General features: G+C 53.7%; 2 protein-coding genes across 3 annotated transcripts; one reads left to right on the forward strand and one right to left on the reverse strand.

Moving 5' to 3' along the window:
- The first annotated feature begins 1964 nt into the window (after positions 1-1964).
- LOC144929359 (sperm acrosome membrane-associated protein 4-like) lies at positions 1965-5176 on the forward strand. Its single transcript, XM_078848679.1, has 3 exons — positions 1965-2199; positions 3707-3820; positions 3924-5176. The coding sequence occupies exons 1-3, from the start codon at positions 2148-2150 to the stop codon at positions 4130-4132; spliced, it is 375 nt and encodes a 124-aa protein (XP_078704805.1). The 5' UTR covers positions 1965-2147; the 3' UTR covers positions 4133-5176.
- Positions 5177-9833: 4657 nt separating this feature from the next.
- Positions 9834-15812, reverse strand: LOC144929358 (uncharacterized). Of its 2 annotated transcripts, XM_078848678.1 has the most exons (3): positions 15651-15812; positions 11841-13270; positions 9837-10346 (listed from the first exon to the last, which is right to left on the reverse strand). In XM_078848678.1, exons 2-3 carry the CDS (start codon positions 13029-13031, stop codon positions 10266-10268), a joined length of 1272 nt encoding a protein of 423 aa, XP_078704804.1. In that variant the 5' UTR covers positions 13032-13270; positions 15651-15812; the 3' UTR covers positions 9837-10265. The 2 variants fall into 2 exon arrangements, with proteins under 2 accessions (XP_078704803.1, XP_078704804.1); XM_078848677.1 differs by having other exon boundaries at positions 9834-13270.
- Between the last annotated feature and the right edge of the window lie 5539 nt (positions 15813-21351).

Below are 21351 nucleotides of genomic sequence, written 5' to 3' on the forward strand. Positions count from 1 at the left end.
TGAATTTGCGCCCGCTGGGGGGCCAGGTGTGGGGGGGTGTTTCTCCACCCGGGCCCAGGTTTAAGCGATGGTTTTCGATGTTTCCCCGTGTTTCCTCAAGGTTGGCTTGGACCAACCTGAGCCCGACCGGATGGTTTTCTATGTCGCGGGGCAAGGACGCCCCGTCCCCCCCCCATGGGGTGGGGCAAGGGCGTCGCGGATCCACGGTTACGTCTGCCTGCCTCGAGGAGTCGGGGATGAGCTGCCAGCTGCCGAGGGCGGCCGGGGGGGGCCCGGGCCCTGCCTCTCCACCGGGTCCCAGCCGGGGCCCTGGCAATGGCGAGCGCGCGCGGCATGGAGTCAGCGGGGAGCCGGCCGACACACGCCAGCCCGAGATCCGGTTCGGCAACCGGTCCCCCGGGCGACTTCCTACCGTAGCCCCCAAGGCTGCCGCCTGGAGGCCTCGGGGTCTCGGGGCCGCCGGCTCCCGCGCTCGGGGGTCCGGGCTGCTCCAGGGCTGGAGCCGGCGCGGGGGGTCCTGCCTCCCCGGCGCTCAGCCCAGACTGAGGCAGGGCCGCCCCCTTTTATACTGCGGCTGGCAGTTGGAGCATGCCCAGCAGGGGCCGGGGGGCGTGGCTTCCGCTGCCAGGCGGGCTGGCTTAACCCCTTCCTGGCCAGAGCGGGGCAAGTTCACAGGCTCCCAGAGAAGAAGCTAGAGACAAGGTGGGTCCCATAAAAGATACTCGCTCGCCCGCCTTGTGTCTGGGAGATCCTGGGGCCGACCCGGCTACACCGCCCCCGGCCCACGGAGAAGTAAGTGGCCCACGAGGTTCCCTAGGAAGTCGCATCGCGTTAACGAGCCTGGTACGATCAAATCACCACGCTGGCCGCAGCTGTATCAGTACCGAAGGGCATGCGTCCCCTTTCCACTGGTCGAAGTGGCCCACATTCGGGGTTATACGGGTATGACTATTCACGGACGGAAAACACGGCGAATGCAGAGCTCAAGGCGCCGGGTGGGATCGTGGGTCCTGCCCCAACGCCGAGTGGGGCAAAATGCATCCCTCGGAAATGCAGACTGTCCGCCCAGGTGGCACTTAGCAGTAGCCGGCCGGCTGCCTTCCCTGCGTTAGGAGTGGGGAATCAGCAGGGTGGGGATGAGGATCACAGCCCCTCACCTCAACCCCCCGGGTGTGCGATCAAAGGAAAGAGGTTAACCCCCCACACTGAAAGTTACAGCGGTCAAACTCCCAGGCGTTCGTGAAGGAAACGGATCTGGGGCGTAGGCGAGATCTCCCGGGAAGAACTGGGGTTTATTTCCCGTGCAGTAATCGGAGGGGGCTTCACTTCCACGTCGGGTACAGTGGAGATTTTACCATCCCATGGAGGACCCCAAGGACACACGAGAAACCAGCCCCGCCCCGTTCGCGGATTAGCCCCGTTCCACACTGTATGGGCGAGACAAACCCCACAAACGCCCGCCCAGCAGAGGAGACGGAGCCCACGCGGGAACCTCCTGCGCTCGTGTTAGGGACCCCGGCCTGCCCGGGGAGGGACTCGGGACGCCGAGCCGCCGGCCGTGTTACACCCGAAGTCCCCGACCCTGGCTCTCTGGCGAGGAGCCAAAGGGGGGGGTCTCCCGCCCAAGCCGCGGCAGGTGGGAAATTCCCGCTTCGCCCAACGCCTGCTCCTCGTGGGACCTGGGGGAGGAACGAGATCATCTCGGCGGGGGTGTGACCGGGAGGGACAAAGATCTGCCGTGCGTGTGTGTTTGGTGTGTGTGTTAGCTACGGGGGGGGGGTGTTTTACCTACGGCTGTCTTTACACCCTGCGTCTGTCTGTCGGGGGGGTGTGGGTGTGAGTGTGAGTGTGCGAGTGAAAGGGATGGGAGTGTGTGCGATTGTGAGCACGCCTGTCGTTTATCTCTGCGAATACGTCTCCACCCAGCCCCTGGCTCTGGGCCAGCTTCACACGTCCGTGTGTTGTAAGCTGCGCCCGTCAGGGCCCCGGCGTTTGCTCTACGGCTCCCAGCCCCGCCCGCCCCAGCTGTGTGGGGCAGACAGATTGCACGCAGCCAGACGCAGACTCAGCCGCCAGCCCCCGAGCCCCGGGACGCTCCCGCCGGCCTCGCTAACCCACTCCGCCGTCCGCCTCGCCAGGAGACAACCATGGGCAAAATTCTCCTCCTGTGTCTGGCCGCTCTGACCTGTGCCGGGATCGGTAAGCTGCGAAACCTGGGGGATCATTGCCCCGTCTCCCCTTGTGGTGTATTTCTCCTTTCCCTCCTTCCTCAAGAGATCCCCCTTTTGAGTGTAACTTGCTGCCACGCCAGGCCACTTCACTAAGGAGGATTTAAAAGCTCCATCCTCCTTCCTGACTGCAAGAGTTTAATTCCCCAAACTCAGACCATTGGACAAGAAGCAGCCAGAATTAAGGTGATTCTTCCCAATATACCCTTAACTTTGCCCTCCCTTGGCTCAGTGGTGCTCACAGACCACATTCAGGGATCCCAGTGGGTCATGTGAGTGCAGGTTGTGGCAAGCACCATTCTTGTGTGAGCTGGTTAAGATACTCAGTTGTTCTCCCTTCCTATTGACATCTCTCCGGGGGGATCAGACTTATGTGGGAAATGCCCCCTTAACTCTGCCCTTTCCAGCTTTTCCCACCCTTGAGCTTTGCGGAGTTAAACTCTCCTGTTTGTAAGGGAATTTTTGGAGATTAAGCGCCACTGTTCAGTGAACTTGCCCAAGATACTGCTCCCCCACCCCCCACCCCCTGAAATCCTGCCTAACCAAGTGAAGTTCTTAACAAAGTTTTTGAGACTGGAATTTCCTGGGGGTTTTCTAGGGGTTTTTTTTTATCAGGGGATGAAGGAAGCGGTGTAACGGGGGCCTTTGGGGGGTGGCGGACGGCGCTTTAATGGGGACTGGGCAGGGAGGTGGAGTAGCAGGCTGGGAATAGCGGGGTTATTTTTGCTGCCTTAAATACGTGCCCTGTTTACAGATCCCCTCTGATGATTAGCCCCAGGCTTTCGCTGTCAAGGCTTATCAGCCAGCAGCCAGCTATCCCTTGTCAGGAAAGGCAGAGGGCGGGGGGGGGGGGGAACGGGGGGGGGGGGCGCTGACGCTGCCTGACCGGCTGCCAGTTCGCTCAAAGCCCAGGGGAAATATTTTGAGCTATGCACCAGTTTTCTCCACCGGTTCTCCGCCCAGAGGAGAGTCGCACTTAGTGCCCCGAGCCCCCACCCCGCCCCCCGTCTCCCCCCACCCTCAGCCCATCCCCATCTCACCATGCCTTCAGCTCCTGGCCTGAGCCCCTCCCTGCAGCCCCAGCCCCTGACCCACACCCCGTCCCCCCAGCCTCTCCCCATCCCCTAAACCCCACCCCATTTCCCCACACCCTCATCCCTGACCTGATTCCGCTTTTCTCAGCCCCCCAGCCTCACCCCATCCCCCCACCCCCCACCCCACCCCTAACCTGACTCACAGCCCCTTATTCCTCTCACCTCAACCCCAGGCCCCCCAACTCCTCCTCTCCCCCAGACCCTTCCTGCCTGTTTCCCAGCTCCCTGACTCATTCCCTGGGGCTCCCTCCAGGGGACACGGTCATGGGGCTGGGGCAGGCCTAGCTGGCCGCAGGGACCCCCTGGGGGCGCAGCCCTCTATTGCCCGGCTGCGGGAGGGTCTGTGGGTCTGGTTAGTCTCACCCTCTCTCTCTCTGTTCCCAGGAGCGGCCCTGCAGTGCCTGAAATGCGACTTCACCATGTTTGACATCCCCTGCCACACCACCACTGTCACCTGCCAGGACGGGCAGCTCTGCGCTGTCATCCGGGGCCGTGCAGGTAACACCCCGCCCTCCCCACTTCTCTCTGTCTCGTGCCCTCATTTTCTCTCCCTCTCCATTTGTCTCTTTTTCATTCCCTCTTTCTCGCGCTCTCCCCGCAGCCGGCCGCAAGCTGATCATTCAGAAGGACTGCGTTGACAAGGGGAAATGCAACACCAACGACACCTCGACCTTGGCGGGCATCGCCTACAGCACCTCCTACGAGTGCTGCGAAGGCAAATTGTGCAATGCGGCCGCGGGCGCTGGGGCCCAGCTCTCCCTGGTCGCAGGGCTGGCCATGCTGGGTGCCTGGCTCACCCGGGCACTCTAATCCCTGCTCTGGAAGCTGGGAGGGAGAGAAAATAATTGCTGCGGGAGGACAAAAAAAATCCATTAAATCCACTAGCCATTGCCTTTAAATAGCTCCTCCCCCTTGCTTCTTAAAGGGGCACTTGGTAACCAGAGTGCTGATCTGATTGCTTTGCCTTTTTTTTGGAATTGTTATAACCCAGGGATGTGGGGGAGGGAAAGGCCCTGAAGGGTGGGGAAGGGGGTGGGGTCTGTCTGGAGAAGGGTGGGTGGATTTCTTCTTTCACTCCACTAGAAAGAGTGCTGAACTGGAGTCACTCCGGATTGACACCGGGGTTACTGAGATCAGAATCCAGCCCTGACTTCACTGACTGCGTTGTGTTTTCCCGCTGCCCCCTGCTGGCTGGAATTAAGCCTGCTGGTCTGTGTACCATAAACCCTAGACTTCTAACAGCTTAAGGAGATAGCTACCTTGCTCATTTTATACCCAGGGGTTGTGTCTCTGAACTCCCCGCCAGCATGGGGGGTGTGTGTGTGTGTGTGAAAATTATACATCCGGCAGCGTGCCGGTTAGCTTTCACAGCCCAGCTCTAACGAACGGGCTTTAATCCACTTTGCTCAGCGTTGTAACGGCCTGGCTCCGAGGGAGAGCCAAGGCTGGGTTAACGCAGGGGCTTAGCAGGGCTCAGGCAGGCTGCCTGCACGCCGTGGCCCCACGCCACTCCCGGAAGCGGCCGGCTGCTCGAACTGGCCAATGGGAGCTGTGGGGGAAGCACTTGCGGGCGCGGGCAGTGCGCGGAGACACGCTGTCCCCATCCCGTGCAGAGACGTGCCAGCGGCCGGAGCCTGCACCTTACACCCCCTCCTGCACCCCAACCTCCTGCCCCAGCCTGGAGCCCCCTCCTGCACCCAAACTCCCTCCCAGAAAGAAACTAATATAACAGCTATTCTAAGATAAGACGGGGGCTATGTTGAATTAACGTAACTGTATTCCACGTTTTAAAACTGAAATGTAACCACAGAACGACTTGAAGTTAATTAAAAGGCAGGTTGAGTACAGCGTTAATTGTCTCGATGCCATGATTGTGATCATTTTGTTTTAAATTAGGAAAGAGAAGTGTATACTTCTCTATATAGGAGCGGGGAATCAGCAGGGTGGGGATGAGGATCACAGCCCCTCACCTCAACCCCCCGGGTGTGCGATCAAAGGAAAGAGGTTAACCCCCCGCCCCCTGAAAGTTACAGCGGTCAAACTCCCAGGCGTTCGTGAAAGGAAACGGATCTGGGGCGTAGGCGAGATCTCCCGGGAAGAACTGGGGCTTATTTCCCGTGCAGTAATCGGAGGGGGCTTCACTTCTACGTCGGGTACAGTGGAGATTTTACCATCCCATGGAGGACCCCAAGGACACACGAGAAACCAGCCCCGCCCCGTTCGCGGATTAGCCCCGTTCCACACTGAATGGGCGAGACAAACGCCCGCCCAGCAGAGGAGACGGAGCCCACGCGGGAACCTCCTGCGCTCGTGTTAGGGACACCAGCTCACACGGGGACTGCGGACAAGTTGATCCGAGCATGAGTGACCAAATCAGCCTGCCCCACTCCCTCCCACTGCCCCCAGGCTGGGTAGCCCGCCCGTCTAAAAGAGCCTAACTTCCATATGCTCATTGACCACCTACCTCCTACTCATTAGCATTTGGGTTAATTAGTTGCCATGGTGCAGCTGTGGTTAGCACACATAGGTTTCACTTACGCTCAACAACCTGGAAACTTTCCCTGAAATCCCGAAGAGATTCGTTCCTCTCTTCGCCTTCTCCCATCACGGACTCCTTGGTTTCCTGGAACACCTGGTGTGTACGGTTACTCAGTTCAGTTCTTGTTAAACGAGGCCTCGGATGTGCTAAGTGAATTGTGATTCAAGCCTTAGGCCTGCAGGACATTACATAATGGCCTGATAGCTACCTCTATCTTATCTCTATTACCCACTGCCAGCTTACAGAAGGGGTGGAGAAAATGCCTTGCCATGAGGGACCGGAGGAGCTCACATGGTTTAATTGAGCACAAAAGGAAAATCAAGAGGCGACTTGATTAACGTATCAGTAACCTTCACAGGGAGAAAATACCCAGTATGAAAAGCTTCTTTAATATAGTGAAGAAAGGCCGATTAAGAACCCACGGCTGGAAGGTTAAAGCCAGACAAATGCCAAGGAGAAATAAGGCACACATTTTTAACATCAAGGGAAGTGATACCTTCCAATCCAGATCGGTTGCCTTTCTGGAGGATACACATTTGTCAACCACAAGTTCTTGAGCTCAATACAGGGGAATCTGGGTAAAATTTAGGGGCCCGTATTATACAGGAGGTCAGAGTAGATGATCTACCAGCCTGAAACTCTATGAAGCTCTGGAAATCCCATGGGATCACACTGTGGCGCAAGCTAAGCTCTGCCAAGGCAGTTTTCAAAGAGTTGATATACAAGAAGGAGAAATGCAACCTCTGAAAAGAAATCTCACTGCTTCATATTCCTGGTAACCCTCGGCTGGACAGAAGAAGCTGAGTTCTGGTCGCAACTCTGAGCTCAGCAGCTTCGAAGGTTCTCCTTGGAGACTTCAGGTTTGTCATACCCCGATGGGCCGCGCTGCCCTCTGCTTTCTATCGGACACTTGTCACGAGGTGCTCTCTGGCTTCTCTGGTGCTCCAGACAATGTCCAGGAGATGGCGGTGGCGTACCAGAAATACGTCTGATTCAGCCAGACAAGGTGGGCGAGTTAGTTTATTCTACTAGGATCAGGGTGAAAGAGACAAACTTGCCGAGCTCTTTTTCAGAGGCGATTCTCCCATGGGAGGATTTTTCAGTTTCAGTTTCCTCCTTTGCCATTCTCCCGTGTCTGTATCAACCCGCGCAACTAACAAGAATTCGCCCTGTTAAGCAGCCCCTTTGAATACTCCCAAGCCGGGTGCTTCCACCTTTCCATATTTCCTTCCTCCTTGTGCCATGCAGTTCGTCGCCTTGCCAGCGCGCAGTCACCATTCTGGAGCCAATTAGTTCAATTTATCCTTCGTTTATTGTGTGATGTTACGATGAACTAACATGCTATGTCATATATACTCATTGCTTGCTAAATAGAGTTGAGTTTAGGATGATAGAAGTATAAGATTGATCAGTGGTCAAAAGGGATAATTATGTATTAAGTATCTAGGTAATTAGGGCTGAAACACAAGGCCTACAGGCTGAGGTCTGTACAATTGTAGCTTAGCCATTCTAGGCCTTAGGCTTAGAGCTAAGAAATGCTGACATAAGTAAGTGACCGAAGAATAACCTGATGCCCATAAGATTACGGGGAAAAGATGGACCAATGGGTACATGCCAAGATGGGCAGGGACGGTGTCCCTAGTCTCTGTTTGCCAGGGGATGGATCACTTGTCGATGACCTGTTCTGCTCATTCCCTCTGGGGCACCTGGCACTGGCCACTGTCGGAGACCGGACACTGGGCTAGATGGACCTTTGGTCTGACCCAGGATGGCCGAAAAATTAACTGGAGGATTAATTTTGATTACAAGCTACCCGGCAGTCACATTGCTCTAACCCACGTTCTAACTGCAGTCAGAATTACATTATAAAATAAGGTGCCCAGATTGGGAAAGTGGGTTCCCTAGGGGAAAACTCCGGCAGGAACCATCCCTCTACTGATGGTCCGTTGGCAAGGCAGCCATCAGCCGCTAAGGATGGGAGGAGGAGGATAGGTGTACCATGGGCATAGGTCTCGCTAGGATTTCTGGGTGCTTCTGGGTGCTTGGGTGAGCGTAACTGTAAGTCTAACGTTCAGAAAAGTTGTACCCCAACCTGGACGTGGCGCTTGTGACTCTCGGTGTGGTCACTCCCCTTGGTCTTTGTGCGTCCCTAGAGACTCCACCTCTGAAGCCAGTAGCAGACGTGACTTTCGCTTGCTTGAGCTTGAAACTACAGACCCCAGAGCCGAAGCCCCGGGGGCGTCAGACCACAGTACGCAATTCACGGGAAACAAACTCAAAGGCACAGGTTCAAAATGAAAACCCGAACCTAGTCCCTCTAAACGGGGTCAGTTTTACAAATGTTTCTTTGGTTTCATTTTGGAGTTGGGGGTGACTCATGAGAGGGTCACAAAGGGGGGCACCAGCTAAAGGGGGGGGGCACATGACCTCCCCGCATGCCCCCCCATGTGACTCCTCCCCGGCATGCTCAGAGTCGGCTCCTGTCCCCAGAAGCTGAGTCTGGGCGGGGGGCAGCAGCATGGGGCAGCGTGGCTGGAAGATGAGAGGCTCTGGCCCCGCCCCTTCCTCTCCCCGCCCGGGCTGGCTGCTGGGGTCTCTTGACCCTTTGTGCCCCTCCCACGAATCGCCCCCAAGCAAGACCAGACAGAAGGCACGGGGCAGTTTAAACACACATAGAAAACGCGGATTGGAGTCATAAAGACGGGCAAAAGTAGGGTTTCCAATTGGGAGTGAAAATATTTGGCGTGGATTTCGGTGGCCTCAGTTAATCCTCTTTATGAATCCTCCTGTTTTCGCTGGCTCAAAGAGCAGCCATTCCTAAGAGGGTTAGCACGGCAATCGTCCAGTCTTGTCTGTGCAATGAACTCTCAGGATACAACCTGTTGCCTCCTTCTTTGTGACAGTCAACAGTATTTGTACCGACGGCCAGGTGACCAGAAGATAAGAAGGTTCTTGTCCCAGAAGCAGACTACCCAGAACTAAAACCCATGAGTTCAGTATCTTGCAGGGACCCTCGGGGTGGATGACAAGGACTCGCACACTGAGGACAAAGTGCAGCCTTAGAGATCTTTATTAAACCAAGGAATAAAGGCAGACAAGCGCCAAGCCACGTATGAAGCTAGGAATAGGACAGCTTCGGGGATATGTGGCACCATTCCTTGCATAAGCTCTTAGACCTGCGTACTCACACCCTTCCTGGAGGCCCTGGTGGTAAGAGACGAAGGCCCAGCCCTGTCTCTGGCATGCCCAATGAGTCCGACGGGCCAGGTTCCCCCATGCCCAGGGTTGACGGCAGCGAACAGTAGAGCTGAAAGGTCAAGTGGTGGGAAGGGCTCTTCCAAGCTAAGCTCACCACTGGGTCCCAGCCCAGGGCCCCATAGCGGCAAATAGGTTTGCCGCCCAATCAACGGGGAATCCGCCCGAAACACACCGAAGTTGCGGGGACACTGGCTAGTTCCTCCCTCAGCTACTTCCCACCGTGACTCCTGCAGTTGAAGACTCGGCATCCTTGGAGCCTCCAGGCCCCTTGGGCGGGGCTGCTCCCAGCCACTGCAATCTCCCTGGGGCGTCCGCAGGTACCTGAGCACCTGTCTGGGTCCTGGTGTCTCCTGCTCCCACGGTCTGGGGGTCTGGCTGCTCCCGGGCTGGAGCCGGCACGGCGCACCCTTCCTCCTCGGCGGTCAGCCCAGACTGAGGCTGGGCTGCTCCCTTTTATACTGCAGCCGCAGCCGGAGCATGCCCAGCAGGGGCGAGGGGGCGTGGCTTCTGCTGCCAAGAGTGCTGGCTTAACCCCTTCCTCGCCAGTGTGGGGCAAGTTCACCCCATCACAGGCTCCCACCCAGACAGCCAGGTCGAATATGGTGAGGATTACTGAAAAATCTTGTTCATCATATATGAAGGTCTACCAGTCTCAAGGGATCGGACACATCACCCACCACGTCAATGAATATTTCAGATCTCACCCAAATATGCGCTTACAGCCAATTCTTATTAACCAAACTAAAGTTTATTAAGAAAAGAAAAGAGAGAACATATTGTGGTTAAAAGGTCATTATAGATATAGATATGACTGTATGATATATGGTGCGTTCTTAGGGCAGGTTCATAGTAGGAATTTTGGCTGATGAGTTGCAAAAAGGTTCTCCCCAGAATCAGCTCATCGGGTTATAGTCCAACTAGGCAGTCCATATACAGAGTTTGTTCAAGTTCTTCCACGAGAACCAGCAGGGTGATCCAGACTGGAGCTGGACACCTCAGCCTTGCGACTCCAGCTCTCCCTGACCAAGTTTAAGCAGATCTGAGATCACAGGGCGGGGGCCCGAGAGTTCTTTTGTAGATCTCTGACAGCCTCCTGACAGCAGCTATTCCTTGGTAATCTACGGTGTGGCTTTGCAGGAAAACCTCCTATTGCCTACGTATACAAAGGTGATTGCATTCACCAGCGTAACGTAATCCTCCATTCAGCCATTCACAGTTTACTACAGGCTTCAAAGAGAAATAGAGACAATAATGACATTGCACCCAAGTTCCATCTAAACGTTAATATCCCCTTTTGATCCCGGAATCAACAGACTATAGTAAGACAGGAACTGTCTGGTTACATTGTTAATCTCTAACAAGATATCGGGAAACACAGACCAATAGAATCACTATCTTCTTCCAGTTCTCTAATAGTATAAGTCTACATTTCAAAGCTCTCGTCTATCTAACCTGGCTTCGTTAGCTATTTATAAGGAATAGCCCTAATGATCATGTACGTACTTTTCTCATATGTCTTTCAAGGTAGAATTTGGGTCATTTAGCCTGCTAGTCGCTTAACCCTTTCTGGCCCCGTGTCACCAACTCTTTAGCTAGTTCCTGAAACTGAGAGGGAACCATCAGGCCCTCTCTCTATACGAAAGGTCGCAGTCCTGCCCTACTTAACTAGACTTCTGCTAACTTGCTTAAGCTAATGTCTTACAGGAGGCAGGCCTGTAGGTTCCTTGCGTTATAGCTGAATACAATAAAGGTTAAATAGCCCTACAGGCTAGAAACAAATCGATCTCCACAGGAAAATAGGTACTTAGATTTAGGGTCAAACAGCTTCTCTACAGGGGGAAATTGAAAGGAGAATTATAGCTCTATAGAATTTCTCCGCTTTACACACAGTCAAGGGGTACAGAGTGGCCACATGGGGAATCATGCTGGCGTTGCTAATTATTCCCCTCTAACAATGCTGGTCCATTTCCCCATGTCGACACACTCACAGACAGCTGATCTTTGGTGAGTTTTTTAGCACCTTATGAAGTTAGAGAAAGAAATATACAGATAGGTGGATTTCCTAAGAGCTTCCTGACTTAGCTGACCGACAGCAGTTTAAAGGTACAGGGATACACTTAGCTAAGGCAAAGGAAATTCATTTATATATTCCAGTTTCTAGCCACCTCCATCTCTGACCATTTTAAAATCAGGGCTGGGAAGTTGATCGAAGAGATCTTGCCCTAGTCCAAAGAGGAATTAATTCAGGGACGTCCTAGGGCCGATATTAGACAGAAGATGATGATAATGGTGGTTCATTCTGGCCTTATAATATGTAAATCTATTCCTGTAGGAATTCAAATTCCAGCTTCAATTGAGCTGTGTTTCTATACCCTATATGCTATGTATGTTTGGTGTGCGCTGTCCCAGGATCCCTCTACCCTGGTCACAGGGAATCTGGGAGCCAGGACTCCTGGGTTCTCTCCCCAGCTCTAGGAGGGGAGTGGGGTCTGGTGGGTTAGAGCAGGGGGGGCTGGAAGCCAGGACTCCTGGGTTCTCCCTGGCTCTGGCAGGGGAGTGGGGTATAGGTCAGTCACCTCACAACCCTACTACCAGCTTTGGTAGGAGTTGGCCTAAGACTTGGAAGATGAACTTCAGGAAAGTTTCAGGGAGCTCGCAGAGTAGTTTCTGGCACTTCTTAATGACAGTCACCCACATGGTGGCGCTGACGCTGTAACTGACCTTCCCGTCGATGAGGCACACGTTCACTTTATTCTCCCCTTTCCCAGAGACAAAGACCATCTCGCCCCCATCGCACTCAATGACGAGCCGGGCGTTCTTCTGCAGGCAGCCCGGCTCAGCAGAGAAATCCCGAACGGCCACATTCAAGGCCTCCTTGACCTTCTCGGGAGTCCCCGCCAGACCCCTCACCTCCCGCCGCACGCCCTCCAGGTTCTCAGTGCTGTGTGGCTGTTCAGAGAGACGCATCCTCTCCCGATACATCGCCCAGCTCTTCACCTTCACCTTGTAGCTGGGTTTCCCGTCACAGCAGGTCACGGAGACCTCGCAGTCCCCATCTTCGGAGATCAGCCGCAGCTTTGTCTCCTCCCAGGCGACGCACATCCTGGGGTTGTCCCGGACACACTCGGGCTCCTTGGGGAATTCCCGCAGCACCAGATCGAAGCAGCGTCTCAGCTCCTTGGTCGTCACCTCCCAGGACTCCAGCCTGCCCCGGATTCTCTCCAGGTTCCCCACACTCAGCCTTTGCGGGCGAGTGCGTAACCTCTCCCGATACACCGCCACTGTGGGCTCCTTCACCTCGTAGCAGGGCTCCCTGTCGCCTTCGGACACAGTGATCTCACATTCCCCCTGGCCCGACACAAACACCAGCTCAGTCTCGTCGCTCTGGATGACCATCCGGGCATTGTGCTGCACACACCGGGGCTCCCGGGGGAACTCCTCCAGGGCCCGCTCAAAGCCGGCTCTCAGGTCCTCGTCCAGCAACTCCCACTTCTCCAGCGCATCCCGCACATCCTGCAGGGACTTGGTGCTCAGCTTCTGTGGACGGGAGCATAACCTGGCCAGGTACACCTGGGCCGTTGGCTCTTTCACCTCATAGCAGGCCCCGTAGTCAGAGATCCTGATCTTACACTTGCCCTTCCCAGAGAGGAACGTCAGCTCAGTGTCGTCGCCCTGGATGACCATCCGGGCGTTGTTCTGCACACACGGGGGCTCCCGGGGGAACTGCTTCCAGGCCCGCTCAAAGCCGGCTCTCAGGTCCTCGTCCAGCACTCCCTGACTCTCCAGAGTATCCCGCACACTCTGCAGGGTCTCCATGCTAAGCGGCTGGGGATGGGAGCATAACCTGGCCAGATCCATGTCCCCAGTGAACTCTTGAACATGGTTGTGGGGTTTCCCGTTGGTGTAGCCCATTGTGATCTCACACCCGGCCTTTCCAGACCCCTCGGGTCCTGGCAGTGCGTTGCCTCAGCTCATGGGACACGTTCCAGAGGGATTCGGGTTCTCCAGCCGCAATGACGCTGAGCTGCCCGCTGGGCTTCACCCGATGTCCCTAACGCTGGCTCTCCGGTGATGATCTAAGGCATGGGGAAATGCACGAGCCGCGTGCCTGGCAAATTCCTGCTTCGCCCAGCGCCCGCTCCTCCTGCGACCTGGAAGATGAACGAGATCATCTCAGCGGGGGCTCGACAGGAAGGGACAACGAGCTACTCAGATCGATACAGCCAGATCCCCAGCAGGAGGAACTCAACACCGCTCTGCTGTCAGAGCGACGCCAAGTGACCCCAGCTGGGATTGGGACCCATTGACTCCAATTTACACAGTCCTGCTGGGAGTGGGGGGGTGGGGGGAAGGAGGGTGAGCACCGTTTACATTGTTTTTGTGTGTGTGTGGGGGGGCAACTCTCACTGTGATACCAGGGGCTAGGTTACAGACACGAGTCGACCTGAAAAACAGCAAAAGCCCACCACTACCCTGCAGGGAACTGCTTCCAATCTTGTGGTCTGGCAACAATTTGGCTGATGCACACGATCCATGTTTCATTACACCCTAACTGAAAGACTGGTTCCTGGGACCCCGCAACTGAGCAGAAGTTTCTGTATTTTTACATTTCCCGTGCACACCTGATTGACGGTCGTTCCAAATTTAGGAGAATTTCAAATATGTTATTGAAAATCTTGGAGCCCGGAGATCAAAACTAAAAATGAAACAAGAGGGGCCACAGTCTGTTCTCATTTAGACAGCTCCAAATTCGGAATCATGGTCGAACCCCAGGCAGTTACTCCAGATTTGCAACAGTGCTAAGGAGAGCAGAGTTTGCCCCTTTCTGCTTGTTAGTTGATATTTCGGGGGGAAGCCATTGCTAGAGACAGCGACGGGGAGGGATTCTCCGCTAAACCCCCTTGCGAAGTGAAGAATTCACTTAGCACAACGCACGGTAAGTGTTAAAGTCTACCTCGTTACTAGCAAAAAGAACAGGAGGACTTCTGGCACCTTAGAGACTAACCAATTTATTTGAGCCTAAGCTTTCGTGAGCTACAGCTCGTGTTTCTTTGTAAAACTGCTTTGAAGTAAAGATTGGAACAAACATGGCCTCCCAGTAACATCAGATCTTTGTGTAGGACCGATTGCAATGAATTAACTATGGGAAAAGGTCCATCTGTATGGACATCATCCACTACAGAACCCTTTCCCTGGGGGGGGTGAGGGAAGGGGGTACCTAGATATAAAATTGAACTGGGGGGCTAGGTCCTTAAACACGTACATCCCGCGGTATTCTCATCCAATGCTTGTGCCCAGGGAAATGAAGGTGGTGATGGCTCCCACTCTTTTTGTTGAAGCATTGGAGAGGACACGAGAAGCGGGGGAGATAAACCCCTCTGGATAATTCAGAACTAGCCCAGTGTCGTGCATCACTTCCCGTCTCGGAGCTTTTCCCTCTCATTTCTTCAGGGCTCTGTTCTAGGCATTTCAGAAATTGCGCTACGCCCCGTCCGTCAAAGCACGGTGACTGCCCGGCAGACAGTCATAGATGTCAGCTGTGAAAGGTCAGAAAACTTCTCGAAAATACGACGGACTCAGCAAACGTGACACAGATCCATTGGGCAGATCAGGGCCTGAGAGAGGGCGATCAAACCCTCTGTGGGGGGAATTAGGGGTTGCAATTCGCAGCCCAGAGGATGAAGGAGAGGCAGGATCCAGGGACCAACAATCCAGCCCTGCCCCGTCCACCCCAGGAAAGTTCAGCGATGTAGCTGCCGGGGGTGGTGCAAGCCCAAGGCTTTGGCTGGGGGAGGCAGGGCACGGAGCGCCCGGCGCAGAGCCGTGTGTGAGGGCCAGGCCGGGGAGCCCCAGCCAGGAAATCACAGAAGCCACAGCTGGTTGACACAGCTTAGAGAGGGGATGTGTGACTGTTACACTTACAAAAAGAACAGGAGGACTTGTGGCAGCTTAGAGACGAACAAATTTATCTGAGCATCAGCTCTCGTGAGCTACAGCTCACTTCACAGGACTGCATCCCATGACGTGAGCTGCAGCTCACGAAAGCTGATGCTCAGATAAATTGGTTCGTCTCTAAGGTGCCACACGTCCTCCTGTTCTTGTTGCGAAGACGGACTAACACGGCTGCTACTCGAGACCTGTTACACTTACACACACACACAGAGCGTTGCATGCCTGTCTTTAAGGGCCAGGGCTTGCTTCCTCCACACCCTGGCGGTTGCCACGTCTGAGACGCAAAATTTGGCGACTTGCCACCTCCTAGCAGCAAAACGGGCCCCAGCTCGGGCTCAGTCTCTGTTCCCAGACATACAAGTGTGTTTACTAAGCTCCAGCCTGTCTAAAAGATCATCCTAACGTGCGGGCTGCAGGCAGAGATCACGGGGGGGAGAGTTTCCAGCCCTGAGCTGTGCAGACGAGATCATGGGAAGGGCCCTTTGTGGGTTTGACACCCGCGCCAGCCCTGGGGCTTTGCAGGGAATCAGAGCAAAGGCCAGGAGAGAGAAAAACGCAAGAAACATCAGTGCTACTTACTGGGGGGCAGATGGCAGCGAAACTCCCCTGCTTCTTCTGTCTCCTCCCGCGTGCAGTGGCCTGAAGGATTCAGACACACCCCGGATGGGACAATTTCCTCTTTCGCTTTCCGTTGGGCTCACAGCAAACATGCCAAGAAGCCAGAGAAAAGTGAAAACACTCGGGCCGGAAGGCTGCGACGTCACACAACGTCTTCACTGAGAATCGAGAATCAGGCCGGTCCCGAAGGCAGGGGAGCAATAGGTGTGTTCGCCCAGGACGTGGGGGATGGGTGTTCGCCAGGCCGCCACTTTATGAGTCAAATTACCTCCCAGGTGCACAACAGGGGACAGCCTGGCGTGGTCACTCGCTCCCCATTGTCCACCCCAGGGCCGGGGGGGAAGGGAGGGGAAGGGCTCCAGCTGTCACAGCGGAGGACCTGCTGACTAATAATCTTAGCTAGCACTTTTCATCTGTAGATCTCAGAGCACATCACAAAGGAGGGTCAGGACCATTATCTCCAGTTTACAGGGGGGAAACTGAGGCAGGAGAGGTGACTCACCCCACAGGGCGGCGGCAGGAAGGGGAAGCCTGGTCACCGGAGGCTCGGTCCAGTGGTCTGTGCACTAGAAAGTGATGACCCCCCACCCCCATGGCCATCTCCCAGCCTGCCTTTCCCCTGGGCAGCAGGGAGGCTGGGACAGTATCCCTTTAATAGGGAAGGGAGTAGAGGGTGGAGCCAGAAATTTCCATGGGTGTTGGGCGGGGCTGATGTTTGACAGCTGGGGCAGGGTAAACTGAGGCTGGGTCACTTCACAAGGGGCTGGGCTATGTCCCACCATGACCCAGCCATAGAGTAGGAGGAGAGAGAGTTGATCACTGGATAGATTAACTTCCTCAGCCTCTGGGGCTGTGACTCAGGGCAGCGACTTCCCTCCGAAATGGAGGGGATCTTAGGTCAAACACTAGTGAGAGGGGAAATGGGGCGGATCCGTGAGGAGATTTTCTGTCACTATTTGATCATTGGAGAGCAAAGCAGGATCAGTGGGACGGGATTTTTGTATCCATCTTTGATGACGAGCTCAGGGCCAGATTCTTAGTCTGGCATCTGATCCGAGCCGGATTCTGATCTCAGTGACCCCTCGTAGGAAGGTGAGATTTCTTCCTTTCCTCCCCCTGTCTCCCCTCCAATCTAGGATCAACGCAGATATCACCCGTGATAGTCGACAGCCTTAACGCCCCCGAACTAAGAACACTTTACCTCGTGTCCTCTTCAGCTGCTGAAACACAAACAGCCAGAGAGTCTGAGCTAAGCCCCAAGGTCTAGGACCCGGGATCCGGGCTCCTGAGAAAAGTTGGAAGAACTTTGGCCGTTTGTAGGGCTCAGCCTTGCCCTCCCGCTCCGGGAAATCTGGAACGCCCGGGCATTCTGCCTCCAAAAGGACTCTGGGCTTCAACAGAACTTCTCGGCCTTGCCCGGGGTTTTGCAGGACGTGAGTTTTCTTTCCCAACAGGATAGCGAAAAGCAAAGCAGACCTCCCTGACCTGTTGAGTGTCGCCCACCTCCTGAGAGTTCAGGGCAGACTGCAAGCCTGGGGGAAATGACCAACAAGCTGAGAACATACGTGGACCTCGCCCTGCAGGGGTTCAAGGAAGAGCCCTCGGGCATACAGGACAACGCCCAGATATTGATCCAGTGCAAAGGAACGATGTTGGAATTTAAATCTGGAGATGGGGAAACGAGATCTACGTGTATTACAGCAACGGGGTGCCGCAGTACAACATGGAAGAGCCAACCGTGGAGGTGTATCTGGCCCGGCTGCGCTCCCACCTGGAACGGCTCCAGGTGGAGAACCTGCTGAGGGTACAGAACCGACTGCAGGCCGGGGAAAAGACGACCGAGCTGCTGAAACGGGTGCGAAAAGGATGGAGACCGCTGCCCTAAGAGAACAAAAGCCATGCAGGTAATGAGACCATTCGAAACAACCAGCCAGGGGGGTTATACAGAGTGTCTCTTGTCAGACACACAAACGAGCAGTTTAAAAATCACCATTTCACCCCCAGTGAAATCTATGTTGGGTTTTGTTAATTCACTTTCTGGCTTCTGAGCCTTACCTTGGAAATGTGACCCTGTGACTGGGGTCCCGGGGGGCCACTCCGAGAGTGCGCAAGCAGGGCAAATGGCAAAGAATGGGGAGAGGATCCCCCAAACTGGTTTATTCTAACAATTAGAGTCACCCAGCCAGTAACAAAACAAACACCTTCCTGGCTACCCAGAAGCCAAAACCGCCGTTCCCTTGACGTAGGGCTTGTCTCTATGGGAGAAACGAACCAACATCGCTGCTCTGGCATAATTATTCCAGTATAATTTAGCTCTTCCAGAAAATGTGATATATACCTGTGACGGGTTTGGTCACAGAGATCCCCTTGGGACTGTCACCTGATGTGCTGAAATTACCACTGATCCTGTTTTCCCTGCTAGTCTAGGCCCCCAGTACCCTGTTTTGCTGAGCCAGACACGCTAGCCCGCTACAACACAGACTGAGGGCCCGGGCCATGCCCCCAAAGCTACAGACCTTAATTGAAAACAGCTTAGCAAGTTACCTATCTCCAGCACTCAGATACCCAGCCCCAAGGGGGTCTAAACCCCAGAAAAATCGGCCTTACACTGTATAAAATTTTGTATGGTACAAGTTCATGTTGGTCGCCCTCTTTATCAAAGAAAGAGAGAGATGCACAAACTGTTTGCTCCCCAAGTAACAGTTACTTACACTGGGTTTATTAATAAGCAAAAGTGATTGTATTAGGTATAAAAGGTAGGATTTAAGTGGTCATAAGAGATAACAGACAGAACAAAGTAAGTTACTCAGCAAAATAAAACAAACATACAAGGCTAAGTTTAATACACGAAGAAACTGGTTACAAATGATAACTTCTCACCCTCGACGTTATTTCAGGTAAACTCTTTCTCAGGTCAGTTGCTTTTTCTGACCTGGCTCGAGCCTGTCCTCTCCCACCCCTGTAGTTACCATCCTTTTGTTTCCAGGTGCTTTCAGGTATCTCTTTGGGGTGGGGAGTCCATCTCTTAAGCCAGCTGAAAACCCTCTTTGTTTGCTTCCCCTGCCTTATATAGAATTTCCCTAAGGCAGGAAACCTTTGTTTGATGTCCCACCTCCCTGTGGAAAAAATACCAGCTTCAAGATGGATTCCAGGATCAGGTGACATGGTCCCATGTCTCTGTAAGACCCCAGTCTCCATTATTTATGGGCTGACCCACAGGTACGCAGGAAGGCTTGCAAGTAAACAAAACCATTTGCAGCCCAGTGGGAGCCATCAAGTTCCTAAAGCACCATTAATGGCCCTGAGATGTATCCTTCCTATTCCTTACTTCTAATACAGGAATGATACACACGTACAAATGGGAAAATCACAATTCAGTAGATTACAACTTTCCCAATGATACCTCACATGAGACCTTTCACATAAAGCATATTCCAGTTCTGTCATATCCATATTCATAAGCAGATTTTCATAAAGCATATGGAGTTCGACGTCAGCATACATCCAAGCCAGGTGTGAAGACACAGCTACACAAGTGGAGAGCTGATAAATGAAGAGATAATTAAATGTGTAAAATGTAGGAATTCTGGTTGAATTGTTTTCCAGTTGCTGGATCATTGAAGGGCTATTGAATCTTCAGAAGCTATTTTACGGAGCTGTGACAGAAGCTATGGAATCAGGGAGCATTCAAAGACTGTCGTGTTAGCTTTATAAACTGTTCGGTGTATCTTGCTGGGTTTGTTACTGGCTGTATTCATGGCTCTAGGCTTCCTGCAAGCTTCGGCAGAGGGATCTGAATGCCAAAGCAACGCAGAGAACAAGAGTTTTGAAGTTTCACCCCTTTGGGGGAAAAATTTCAGGCTGGCGTGACCTGGTTTAAAAAGTTTAAGACGACAGAGGACGTGAAAACTGATCTAAAAATGACAGGGAGAGAAAGAGCTGATGGAGAACTGACAGGTGTGAGACCGTGACTCCCAAAACTAGGCGTTATGGGAGGACCCGAGGTCTCTTACAATCCTAAACTATCATTCTATGTCCTGGTAAGTTAGGCACCCAAAGAAGCTGTTCATTGTTTTAAGATCAGTTTTCTCTGCAATGCTCTTGTCCTGAATAAATAGTATTTTGCTTCATGAAAGCCACCCAGCCACTGGATATCGCTGTAATTGTCCCCAATGATAACAGAACTCCGCCCACAATTTCAACTCCGCCCACCACCCAAGCTCCACCCTCTCACAAAACATTGCGCGGATTTTAGAATAGGCTAATCCCCTTTTCTTCTTGACTGCTTGGACCAACAGCAAAATAGTTAACCATCAAACCATATAAATAGTCACCATTAGGTTCCAGAGTTAGCAACCTCCTGAAGTGAGTCGGAGTAGCTCACAGCCTTCAGAGCTGTTACTGAAGGCTGCCTGCAGATTCAGACAGATGTCACAGCCTCAGTGATACAAGTTTGAAGTTTTCATTGTCACCACAAAGGCCAGAGATGAAGTGTTTTAAATGAAAGCGGAGAGGTGGGTTTGTGGGAGTGTGTGTTGAGTCACGTGCGTTCTGAGTGTGTCTCTGCAGTGTGTATTTTGTTATCTGCGGATGGTTAGGTGTATGTTGCATAGCTGTTCCGTGTGTGTGTGTTGATCTGTGTCTCTGTTGTATAGATGTGTCATCTGTGTGCACTTTCTATATGTTTTCGTTGTGTCTGTGTTGACATTTTGTGTAGGCTGCATGGGGCGGGGGGGTTGATTTGTGTTGGTTTTGTGAGTGAGCGGCCTGTGTTGATCTGTCTGCTGCCTGCAGGCAAATTGGTCTGTGTGGTGTTTGAGTATTTGGCTGTCCGTGTGTGTGTTAAAGACCCAACACACGCTCCCTCTCATGTCCCACCTCCCTCCCCCAGGTAGCTTTGAGCCGGGCTTCCAGCCTGTTTGGCTCGGGGAACCCCCAGCTCTGATTACAGTAACCGGAGTCAGCGCCTGTGTTATTCAGAGCTAAAAATAAGGGTCTGAGAGCTTGACATTTGGAAAGAAAGTGAAAGCATCGGTTGTTGAGAGGCAGGGGACGGAAGCTGGGACAACTCCCCCGGACGCTTCCCCAAACCTGGCAGGTAGGTCACATGCCTCTTCCTTTCCTCATTGTGTCTGTCCCTGCCATCCCAGCTCAGCTCTGCCGTGGTCCCCATGTCCCTTCACCCTCGGGTGCCCTCGGGAACAGGCTAGCTCGTTGTGTGGCCTGAATTACCCCTTGCACTCTGAGCCTGGGGGAGCCGGGAATACAAAGTCCCTTCGCTGTCCTGTCCCACCGCTCAGGGGGCCTCGGGGAAGAGCCACGTTCAGCGTCGCCTCTCAAGACAGCTCTGAAAGTTTAACACGTTTCTGCCCCTCTTCCCGCATTGTCAACATGAACAGGCCTCAGCTGGGAGGGAGGGACCAGGAGCGGGGAGTTCCTGCTGCAGGCGAATGTCTTCGCTTCTCCGTGAACCTTACCCTTAGTTTCAGGAGTTGTGCAGGTGGTAACAGTCTGGTTCAAGGGCTGTACCAGCTATAGGAAGAGTTAAATTAAGACCCCACGCCTGTTCCGGCCGCCTGTTGGGCCCCAGGCCCGTTCTGGATGCCCGAAGGGTTGCCAACCCTCCAGATTGTCCTAGAGTCTCTAGGAATTGAAAATTAAT

Source organism: Lepidochelys kempii, chromosome 14, assembly GCF_965140285.1.
Source record: "Lepidochelys kempii isolate rLepKem1 chromosome 14, rLepKem1.hap1, whole genome shotgun sequence".
Taxonomy (NCBI): Eukaryota; Metazoa; Chordata; order Testudines; family Cheloniidae; genus Lepidochelys; species Lepidochelys kempii.